At 39.1% G+C, this 12,571-nt stretch overlaps 1 protein-coding gene across 5 annotated transcripts in view; it reads right to left on the bottom strand.

Moving 5' to 3' along the window:
- Window positions 1-12,571, bottom strand: part of LOC111864472 (kalirin) — a 768,927-nt gene that overhangs the window by 519,045 nt on the left and 237,311 nt on the right. For all 5 annotated transcript variants that reach the window (XM_023851737.2, XM_023851735.2, XM_033751441.1 and 2 more), the window contains exons 4-9: window positions 6,202-6,315; window positions 5,243-5,442; window positions 3,172-3,400; window positions 927-1,049; window positions 636-827; window positions 100-231 (exon numbers count right to left, since the gene is read on the bottom strand). In XM_023851737.2, the coding sequence (XP_023707505.1) occupies window positions 100-231; window positions 636-827; window positions 927-1,049; window positions 3,172-3,400; window positions 5,243-5,442; window positions 6,202-6,315 (990 nt within the window). The remainder of the gene's footprint in view (window positions 1-99; window positions 232-635; window positions 828-926; window positions 1,050-3,171; window positions 3,401-5,242; window positions 5,443-6,201; window positions 6,316-12,571) is intronic.

Raw genomic sequence — 12,571 nt, 5'->3', positions numbered from 1 at the left:
TATGGTAGCTGAATACTTGCTACATGAATTGTAAGGAGAAACAGTGAGGGTCTGGATGCAATGAGATATCCAAACATTCATGTGATACAGTCTACTCACTTCAGTGTATGCTTGGCACATGGACTCATACAGATTTTGATGCTGATGAATTGCAGTTTCTAGGATCAATATTTCACTTGGGATACTCATATTTTCACAAGCCTGTTTCCAGTTCGATACATTCTCTACATACTGAAAAACAATTGAAAATGGATTTGTACACAGAGTAACCATTTTAATGTTTTTGGGGGGGACTAGACCAAGTTTTTCAGCTATAACTCATTGAGAAATACGACAGTATGAAAAAAGTCTTCTGAAAACTGTTTCTGGACACTTACTACTTGAATATAAACATATTTATTTGTGCAGTACCTTATAAAAATGTTCATATAACAGCCTGGTCAAGATGATATCCGGATGGAGAAATGGGACATATAAACGGGGAATTCCTAGATGAAGTAACACTTTAGGTGGGGTTCATAAAATATTATTTTTTAAGGAAGGAATATGTGAGTGACAAAGTTTGGGAAGCACTGATACATACTTGTAGAGCAACTGGAAAGCACTGAAATAAAAAAGCAGTGGCTCATGCTCACCTGTTCTGCTTTATGATGAAACAGAACAGAAAGAGCTAACACAGAGGTGCGTTCATCAAGACCAGCAGCAAACTCTTTCCATGTCCTGTCTAGCCGAGCAGCTACTGTTCGGATATGCTGAGCAGCATAATGATTGCTCTCAATTAATCTAGATGCTACTGTCAAGATGCGATTGATATTAACATAAACATTCTGGAAATCAAGATAAAACATAAATTAGGACATTCAGGCCTTACACAGGTACAGGATGTCTCAAAATGTGTACTTAAAAAGAAGTCATTCAGAACTTACTCTAGAACTCATAGTAAAGTGGTTGTGTTCTTCCTGAAGTTCTTTGGCCACTTGATAGGAATGTCCTATCTCCACATAATTCATTAGGAACACATCACGATTATGGCAAATCCAATCAAACATCTGGAACAAATGGATCTTAAAATGTATATGCATCTGAGGTGATCGCTCTTAGATGCAAGAAAAGATACTGACAAAAGAAAACAGTTAAGAGCTGTAAAAAAAAAAGATAAAGCTATCCCTGCAACAGGTCCTGAAGGCCCATAGCATTGTGAGATGTTAAGGCTCCCAGATTTTCTTTAGACAACTGGCTCACAGATGGCAGCAAGGTTGTCAGCCTTACATGCCAGCTGTCCTTCACCCCCCAGGAAGATTCCTCCTCTGTTAGAGGCTGAGTCATCCCAGGGAATAGTGCAGCTAGATGGATTAGATAAATTGAAAAATCCACCGCATCAGGACTCGAATCCGCAACCTTCCAACTTACAGCACAGTGCCTCAATCAACTACACTACTGCACGCCCTGTTAGAAAACAGTTACAAGTTACAAACTTAATCCCACTGTCTGTGTAAAGCGCTACTGCCTAAAAACTACTTTCTCAAATGCAGAATTTTCGTGATATGTACGCTGATAAATGAAAAGAAAATAATAACAGTAGAAACAGGTCTACATATTTCAAGGACACATTACCAAGTTTTCCAAGCACACCACATTTGCTGGGATAATATAAACCTATCACTATGTTCATACTTTGTTTAATGCCACAAAATGTTCATACCCAGAGACTTTTGCTGTCACACATTGACTCTTCTACTTTTGGAATACCGTTACCACATTTTATGTTACAGTATTTAATTGAAAATAACGCTTTTCTAATATAACCTTCAGAATAACTGTAACAAATATACTTATCTTGTCTAAAGACACCGTTGCAAACTATTCATGCTTAGAATTATCAAATATCTTGGGGTACTGTAAACACCCCAAATGCTGTGATGTACGATTTTCATTCAAACGGTTCCCAAGATGACAGAGCAGAGCAGCAGTTCATTGGTCACATTAGGTGCTGTTTCAGTGACCTTGCAATCTGACCATTAATTATGCAGTTCATTTTGTTCCAAGCAGATCAGATGTTCTGCTCAGTTTTTATAACTGGTATTGTGATTTAGTGTTCGTCTGTCCGTGTTCAGTATGGAGTCAGTAAGGGAACAAATCTGTGTTAAATTCTGTTCAAAGTAAGGAGAACAGTTTCAGAAACCCACAGGTTGCATGAAGCTTAGAGCTATCCATACCACAGAACTTTAATGGAACATTTAGGAATGTACTGGGTCTTAGCAAAATTTATGCCAAGATGATCTCCAACATCTCCTCCAAAGAGCAAATGACGACAAACGTCTTTTGAAATATGTCATTAGTGGTGATGAGATGTGGGTTTACAGGTGTGATATTGAAACCAAACAACAATCCTCACACTGGAAGAGGCCTGCTTCAAAGCATGACAGGTGCACTCGCAAGTGAAAGCAGTGGTGCTTGTTTTTGCAATCATGAAGGCATCATGAATTATGAATTTAGTCCTGAAGGTCAGACAATTAATCAAGATTTTTAACTAGCACTTCTGAGATGACTGTGGGATGGAGTATGGAGAAAGTGCCCAGAAAAGTGGACTACAGGAAGCTGGCTCCTCCATCATGATAATGTGCCTGCTCACATAGCACCGTCAATTAGACAATTCTTGGCAAAACTTTCAATTCCTACCCTTCCACAACCCCTCAATTCACCTGATGTCACCCCTCCCAACTTGTTTCTATTCCCTAAACCCCAAAATACCCTTAAATGACGATTTCAGACAGTGGAAGACATCACCTCTAATGTGACTAATGACTTGAAGGCGATATCACAAACATCCTTTGAACAGTGCTCCCAAAAGTGTAAAAGGCAGTGAAAAAGGTCATTTCTGCATAAGGGGACTACTTTTAAAGGGATAATATTCAATAAGCTCGAAGTAGAAAAAGATATCATTTATAGATAAATTTCAGGAACTTTTTGAACACACCTCATATATTAAAAACCAGGTTTAAAAACTGGTGTGTTTTAGAATACATGTACGTACACAGGCGTTTCCTCGTCACTTGACGAGAAGAAATGTCAACTGTCCATTCACAAGATTTTCTATGAGACAAATATAATATACTAAAGTCACGCAGGTACTTTTACTTTGTCTTGCCCTCTCCTGCAAAGACTCCATACCTTCTCACAGTCCTGTTCAAAGAGCCGCAGTTGGAAGCACTGGTCTAGCTTGAGCTTTTTATGGTGCCAGAGCTGCAAGAGATGTTGCTGGGACGTACGGATGGCTTCTAAGTTCTGCAGTATCTGTGGTACAGATGCCTGAAGGTCTGGGTTTGCTACTACCGAGCTGGCTTCACTGTCCCTTCCTGAGTAGCCTGAGTCATAGCCACTATTTGAGTCACCTGATAACCTGGAAAATAACGATGGGAATATAACTTCAGGAGATAAAAGAATTGACGACTCTAGCTAATTTGAAAATTTTGACATTTTTTATGCAAACGCATAATTTGAGAACAATGGGAAGTTATCAGTTGATTGAATAGTTTGTACACTTCAATTGACCCATACTTATACCAATGCCCGTCTAAATCTATAACCTTCATTACAAGAGTCTAGCATATGAAAGAAAGAAAATAAATGAAGACAGCCCCTTCAATCACACTGTAGTCTTCAGTACTCACCTGTCTTAACTTCTGTAGTGTACATAATACATTTATAATGGACAGAGTGTGATAAAATTGAATAATGCAAAAATATTTTCATGATTATTTTACAGACCACAGACATTAAACGTTTATTTTTTCAAACTTCATTGTGTTGACACAATACTGCTATGTAACATAATGTACTACTTTTCTGAGTACATTCCATATTCATGGCATATAAAAATTGCTTCACTGGCTTTGATATTCAATTATTACAGATACAAACATAACGTTGCAAAGCTAATCACACTACAGACATCAGAATGCAAACAGAAATTATTATTCCTTACATTTCATTTAGTATTCACTGTAGGCCCAACAAACTAATTTTCAGACAAGAAGTCCCGGCATTTATATTTTCTGTCATAAACTAGTCCTTTGTATGATGGGCCATTCTTTAAAACTCTATGAAGTCTGATATCAGATACAAGCAACACTGACCAAAACTAAATTTTCAGTTAGATCAAAATACTATATTTAATATAAATCCAATATGTAGTGCTCCACAGAAATGTATGGATGGAAGGATGGATACAAACAATCTTCGTTGCGTGTTTCACTTCATGCAGTTTGTGGGAAGAGCATAAGGTAATCTTGTAATATGTTTTTGTGTGTCAGTTCCAATCATAGATTCATATACTTTTATGATTATAATTCTGTGAATTTTATTTATTTTCTATACACAGCATAAGTAATCAAAGGACTTACTAACACCATGAAGCATAGTCCATCTTGAGATGTTAATAGTAATTCAGCTAGTCAAAGATCACCTTACCTTTTAAGGAACCTGAAGGTTCATTACCATTATGTTATTTGTTATCATATATCTTAACATCATAAAGAACACATACAAAGCATCAGGTTCAATAGGAAAGACCCAAAAATTTGTGGTACACATACTTAACAACAGGCACATTTACAGACCCATGAAACAAACTAACACAAAAATTGACCATGCATTGTTTATAATAAGGTGTATGATACATGATTATAAATAATTTTATGGATTATAACAGTATACAACTCAACCCTAAAATATGTAATGCCAGTTAGGCTAGGTGCTTCTTCCAGTTCATTACCATGTTCACAAGAACCTGCCAATGGGCCCTACAAACTCAACCCAATCCACACCCTATTTTCATAAGATCTACCTTAACATTATCTTGTCATCTATACCTATACCTCCCAAGTGCTCTATTTCTTTCAGATGTTCTGATTGAATATTTGTATGGATTTCTCAATCAGAATGAATACTAAACACGAACCTCAGGCCATGCCATAGCTCAACTGGTTAGTCGCTGGCTTCCCACTGCAGTGGCCTGGATTCTATCCCGGGTCTGGTCAAGTGGGATCTGTGGTGGACAAAGTGGCACTGGGGCGGGGTTTCTCCAAGTACTTTTGTTTCCCTTGCCAATCTTCATTCCACCAAATTCTCCATCATCATATTCACCCAGAGCACGCTACAATAGGCCAATCAGTGTCCGCCATGCCAAGTGGACCGAGTTGGACTCCACCCCCCACTAAGCAAATTAAAAAAAAACACGAACCTCTGCAGTAGTCGCTGACCAATATGGTCAATATCCTCTACTGGAGCCTTCATAATTTTCTTCTTCATTTCAGCATGCAGGTCAATACCATGCTTGGCACCTGCCACATCATCTGCAAAGTCATTTCTGCTCAGGTCCTCCTGAAGGTCATCCAAACGATCAAGCAGATCTGCAGCTTGCCACACAAAGTCCTCCAAAGCCTGTATTTTGGTAGCATAAACATGATCACTTTTATTTGCACTATTTGCAAACAGTGTTGAACCCCACTTTGACATAATACAAACTTACAGCTTGTCATAAGTTCTTCTAAAAAATTACTACCCACAGAAGAGGCATTAAATTCTGCACCATATGAACAGTTCAAAGTTAGTCACTATTTCACATATTTCCTTATATGAAGTCAATGACAAAATTTGAGTTTCACATTCACTTCTCAAGACACTAACTGTAAAAGTTATATGATGATGATTAAACAATTTCACTTTATAAAATCACAGAATATTACATATAACAGCTGTACCTAGAGTTACTAGAGTTACCTTTTCATAAGTGCCATTGTTTCATTAAACCTTTTATTCTTTCCAATTCGCTCAAATTCAGATTTAGTTTCTTGACAAGGTTCTCATATGGATTTTTTTTTGGAAAGAGAAATGTCTTAATTAAATGTTATACAATCATACATAATAGTGAGAAGTGATTTCAAACAACTGACCCAACAAATTTTCCTTTGTCTTTATAGAACATGATGATAAGTTCACGCCTTCCAATTCTGAATGTTTCAGACACGTCTTACAGTGAAACTTTAAGATTAAATATCAAGAATAATTGACCACTTTAAGCATGATATTTCTTCTTGGATTTAAAGTGAATGATACTGCTAAGTTAATAAGTTAATCCAGACAGTTGTAAAATTACAAAATATCTTTCAACCTGCCACTCTGTAAAGCAACATAACTCACCAGTCTCATATCAATCCACTGAGAGTGGTCATAGTGGAGTGTGCCTTCCAAGTCTGATGTCAATTGGGTGGTGTCAATTATTTTTGGTAAGGCTTCCAAACTTATCATATTTGTCTGAAAACAAATAAAGAGAACTGATTACAATCTGCAATAGCATAAAGCAGTTTTGGGGCTCTATATTTTAAGATGCCATAACAGTACTTCCATGGAGTGTGAAGAACTACAAAAAATCCCAGTCAGGATGGCTGGTTATACTGGACCCAAGAACCAAATCCAGCAGCTCTTGAATATAGAGCAGCAGTGTGATGAAGCTTGTGACTAAAGAAACAACCAACCAATCAGCTAACTAATTCATCTGATGATGATGAGCAGTCAGTTACCATCTGTATAAGAAATGCCTTGCATTATGACAGGAACAGCATCAACACCACGGAACAATTAATAGAACAAGATCGAATAACATAACTGTGTGTGTGTGTGTGTCTGTATTAGGCGGTGCAAACATTGCCTTTTTAATAATACAAATGAGGGACTCTGCAGACTTGAATGAAACTCATACAAGTTGTGTAGAACATACCTAAGTATGTACATAAAAAGAATCATTCAGTTCAACTGATTTGTTAAAGAATAAAATATTTTCAATTCTAAATATTAAAGACAGGTACTTTTATCAGAATTGATGTTGAACAGGATATCTGGGACTTTAGAGAAATATGATGGGGTGGTATGGACTTAATTCATCTGGTTCTTTCTGGTGAAGGCGCCAATCTCTCCTCAGCTTCTCAAGAATTCCCCAACATTTTATGAAACCCCAAAGTCGGAATAATTCCTGTGGGTGACGTGATGGATCAGCACTTAGATCATTCTTCTCCTTCGGTACAATGCAATTTTCGCCATCTCTTCTCACAGACTACAGCTCTGCAACGCAACGTGCTCATAATGCTGAACATACTGTCTCGAAACTGGGAAAAAGGGAATCAGTTTTGATGGCTTCAGCCATAAAAGGAAAGATGAAACGAAAACCCCAGTTCCAAATAAAAGAGCGAGATGGGTAAGCTATGTTATAAAAGAATATGGGTGGTTATTTGTTCTTAGAGAACCGCAGGCTACAGCGCAAACCTCGGCACAAGCCTCATTATCACCACGACATTCACAATTATAATCACGAAAGAAGCAACGTAGTGGCGTGTGAGTACCAAGACTCTGGAAGTAGGGAACTTGCTGGATAGAGGTGTAGCACGCACTCAAGATAAGTTGTAGAACGTATTTGCCATAGACACGCCACACCTTCACTTGTCACACTATCAATATTACATATTCACACGCTACAGACTAAAGCCCCGTAATTTACAGCAGGCAATAGGTACTCTATTTATTGAAGTGTGATAATTATTTGTTCTACGAATTTTAACGTTCAATAACAAGTAATTCTGCTTGCAGCTGGCTTGGCTTACTAATCTATCCTGAAGACCGAGGCAATTACTTTGTTCCGTAACATCAGTAAGCTTCTATCAGACCAAATGGCTCACATCACAAAAGACAGTCTTCATAGTCATCATCGTAAGAACCTCTAACTTCGTAAGTAGTTTTGTCCTCGTGGTGTACTGTTTACTCGCAAGAATGAATAGTTCTAATGATTACGACTTCAGCGTCATTAACCGACTAAACCCTATTTTCCTATAAGAAACGATACGATTTCTTGCAACGCTTTACTTTTCACAGTAGTTAGATACCTCAAGACAGGCTCCAGTGCCGGGCTCTTGTGAATATGGCAATGAACGATGGGGGTTTTCTTGCCAACTTACCAACAATTAGGCCTCTTCGGCTGACACATATTCGGGCCCAAGAAAACCTATCTGCAAGTGTGGCATTAGTCTCAGGTAATTCAATTTCGGTTCCTTTCTCCATTTTGCCATAACACTGCAGTGTTTTATGAGTAATGTTTAGAAGTGAAGGCTGCCAAAAAATTTCTCAATAATTATGATTAAGCAAGCGGAAACAATTGTGAGAAATATCCATGAAAGGTACAGATAGTTCTATGGCGAGGGGACTACAGTGAAAACTGACTGAAGGGTCCCGAAAGACTGGGTAAAACAACTGGTGTGGAAAACATAACATTAAATGCAGTGGGAAGTACAGCCGTAGGCCGCGCCATAGCTCAAGCGGTTAGTCGCTGGCTTCCCACGGCGGCGGCCCGGGTTCGATCCAGGGTCTGGTCAAGTGGGATTTGTGGTGGACAAAGTGGCGCTGGGACAGGTTTCCTCCGAGTACTTCGGTTTCCCCTGCCAATCTTCATTCCACCAATTGCTCCACAATCACCCTCACCTATCATCTGTGGCTGGTACAATAGGCCAGAAGTGGCCGCAGTACAAGGGACTTAGTCCCACCCCACTAGCAATAAAAAAAAGTACAGCCGTAGAAGAAACGAGAAGTGGAAATAAAGACATTAGTCACGTGGCTTACTAGGTTTAAGGATAGGTGTTCATGGGGTATCAGGCATGTGAAATGGGGAATAAGCAATGACGTACAGAGGAATCCATTTAAAACCGTACCCATATATAAACACTGCATTTTCTATCTCGCTGAGCATAAAACAAAAATGAATGTCCACAAACATGCTGGAAGTGCCTTCCACTGTTCTGAATACATCCATCAATCCCCTTGCCAATGCTATGAGATACCCGCGTAAAGAGTTCCCGCCGTGTTGGTATATTCAATATTCACGTTTAATTTTTGTATACTTCTTCGATTTCTTTTCTTGGTGTAGGCGTTCATTTTAACAGTGGCGGCAGAACTTATTCTGGGAGGAAAGGCTGTATAATCAGGGAATGCGACCAACACCAGCGAAATCCACCATCCACCCTGCTCTGTGACCAATGTACTTGTACTCTACACAGATGTCTTCAATTACAAAACAACAAAAACAAACTCCGTAGCCTGTAGTCCGCAAGATAACTATAACGACCGAGGAGCTGCTTCGAGAAAATAGTGGCTCCGGTCTAGAAAACCGAAATTAACGGCACTGAGAATTCGTTGAGCTGACCACGCGACACCCTCTATCCGCTAAAGTTGGCACTAACTTCGCCGACAAGCGGCGGTCGCTCGGTAGGTATTGATGTTTCCAGTTACACTGAATTCAATTCCAAATAAAAGATCTGGCCTAGATTGGCAAGGCACTTTTTTATATTAAAAACAGATAACTTCCTATTCGAAGTTGTCTGTTATAAGCAAATTTCTTTTGTACATAATTTATTAAGTTTCCTGAAGGGGTTTGCCTAACATTGTCTAATATTTTAGTAGGGCTCATGCATCCCTCGCNACGAAAAGATCGGGGAGGAGAATTTCCCTTTAACCGAACCAAACAGACCATTAGCTTATAGAATGTAAAATTCTGATTGCTGATTAATAAATAAAAAAAAAAAATTTCAAGAGGCGTTACACTAATGTGTATGTTATTTTACCGAAGTCACTCTCCTTCATAAATACAGAACGCCTTGGTTTTCTTCTCTGTCTTCACTGCTCAGTAGTAGCATGTGTAAGAGGTAATTCCTACTGAACACCTTGGCGCGTGGCCCATGTGTCTAGTTTGCAATTGCAAGATTTCTGAAACTGAGCCGTTGGACCGGAATGTAGTTTCAAGTCAGCCCTTAATACAAACATAAATACATCATTTTCAATACTTTTCATTTCGCTTTCCTGTCTCCGTTTTATTACGGCCATCAAATAACCAGGAGGTGATCAGCGGAATATGAAACAAACATGGAGATACCGTATTTACGCATGTATAGGCAACGTGCGTGTATAGGCCGCAGCACAATTTTCAGACAGAAATTATAGAAAAAATAATTTTCTTGGAATATTATTTCAGGAGTATTACACCCTGTATTAATAATTATGAATATATTTTTTTTAATGAAGTGTGATTTCGAATATTTCGAATATAAGCCGCACCCCAGTTTTCCTCTTGAATTTTTGGCAAAAAATGTACGGCCTATACATGCGTAAATACGGTAAATGCATATAACATTTTAGCCGCAAAACCTGGAAGGAATAAGGTATGCGAGAGACCTAGAAGCAGAGGAAAGGACAGCATTGAAATGAGTATTAAATACGGTGTGAGGATGTGGAATGGATTCAACTGTGTCAGTCAGGATATGGTCCAGTGGCTTAATCTTATGAAGACGATACTGAATCTTCAGTTCCTTACGAGGCAGGTAACATTTTGCTCGGATGAGCAACTAGCAGCTTTTCAAGAAAGAGACTCTGGTGGGTAGATGCTTGCCACTTCATGCAATGTGACCTTCCTGAACAGAAAGTAGCGTATTTACGCATGTATAGGCCGCACATTTTTTGCCAAAAATTCAAGAGGAAAACTGGGGTGCGGCTTATATTCGAAATGTTCGAAATCACACTTCATTTAAAAAAATATATATTCATAATTAGTAATACAGGGTGTAATACTCCTGGAATAATATTCCAAGAAAATTATTTTTTCTATAATTTCTGTCTGAAAATTGTGCTGCGGCCTATACATGCGTAAATACGGTATACCAGAAACAGGCCTTAAGTCTGATGAAATCTTCTAGGAAGATGCTGGGTACACAACAGAAAAACGAACTCTGAAGGGAAATACGGACAGTGCGTGTTTTCTTTGCCATGTCTGTACTTGCGTATCTGCTGGCTTGTCAGTCTGTTGCTGGGTGAAGATCTTCAGATCTCTGCCATCTCAACGCACAAACACGCGCCCGCTCTCTGTATAGAGGGATCTAAAAGTAGCGCCACGGCATCAAGGAAATGAAGGAAAGAAAGGTGACGGCATAGGGACGGACGGGCGGGCGGGAGGACTTGTATATAAAGACACCTACCCCGCTTCTGGTACGGAAATGGAGAAAAGGGTCGGGAAAATCCGTCATATAATTAACACGGTGGTACAGCAGCCTAAGACTATGTGTTGGGCTTCTGAAAGTGGAGAGACAGGTGAGTTAACACGTATAAAATATGAGTAGGGTAAGAGAAATATTTGTGGGAACACTGAAGATATAGATTTTGTTCTCAGATGAACGACACTGTGGACGATAAAGCTGATAACAGAAATCTAGAAGCAGAAGCACAGACACACATTTCCCAGGTATAGGAAATCTGGAAGCAGAAGCACAGAGACAGATTTCACAGGTATAGGAAATCTGGAAGCAGAAGCACAGACACAGATTTCACAGGTATAGGATTCGAGCCTTAAAACAAATTGTCCAAATGCGACTTTGCATCTCTGAAGGATCGAAATGCATTAGACGGTACAGTCGCAGATTCCAAATGGTTCTGACGATGGTGTATACCACTCACAGTTACTGCGTCTTTTGACTTTGTTCATTGGCCGGTGTTCTGAAAACTGGAGACTAGTTTTCAGAATACCGGACAACGAACAAAGCAAAAAAGCCCATTAACTCTGAGATTACAGTCGTGTCTACAAACTGCAACACGAATACATCCCTACCGACTGCAGCAACTTCAAGCCTGATGCCCTTCACCTCTCGCTCTATTTTGAGGATCTATGNCCGCAAAAAAAAATAGCACATAGGATCTGAGGTTCTCAAAGCGGTGATTATGAAGAGTTCTATCTTCTGGAATATAACGACGTGTAGTCCGCTGAAAATCAACCGACTTTCCGGAGAAACATGTTGAGCCCTTCTTCATGACCAAATAATAAGCAACGTAAGCTATGTTTCATGCTGGTTTCTTGTTTGGCTTATTCTTCCACCCTAGAGATGGAGGTGACATGTTCCTCCGAAACATCGGTTTATTTTCAACGGACTATATGGCGTTATATCCCAGAAGGTTATATTGGTTATATTTCATAATTTCACTGTCTCCTTGGAGCACTGGACTTCGGAAGCTGCTAGTCTCTTAACCTGTCAGAAATCTCCCCGCCTTTTAAGGAAACCGTTGGTTCATTATACGAACCTACTACTGGGCTCTTCGCTGAGCCAGATGATTCCAATCTAAGCACTCCCACAACTCTAACTCACTTTACTATTACCTTCCCATCTAAGTTTATACTATATTTCCAAGTGGTCTCGGCCCTTAGAGTTTTCCGAATAAAATTGTGTACAAGTTACACATTTCTCATCACCCACTGAATCGTATTTAACTGTACAAAAATCCAAATTGATAATGCAGAACAGAAATGTGAAATTCTGGCTCTGAATATACTTTAACATTATTTCTCTCTCCACCAATAACGACATATGTGTCAGTATGGAAAATGAAATGTAACGGTAACACGAACCTAGGGGTTTTACCGCGTAGTTCTGGCCTTCACATCCAATTACTCTGTCCTGATCACACATATGATGTAATTAGTTCAACGTTCCAT

The sequence above is a fragment of the Cryptotermes secundus genome, unplaced genomic scaffold (assembly GCF_002891405.2).
Source record: "Cryptotermes secundus unplaced genomic scaffold, Csec_1.0 scaffold737, whole genome shotgun sequence".
In the NCBI taxonomy this organism is placed as follows: Eukaryota; Metazoa; Arthropoda; class Insecta; order Blattodea; family Kalotermitidae; genus Cryptotermes; species Cryptotermes secundus.
The sequence above is the reverse complement of the archived record's forward strand: the minus strand, read 5'-3'. Positions and strand labels throughout refer to the sequence as shown.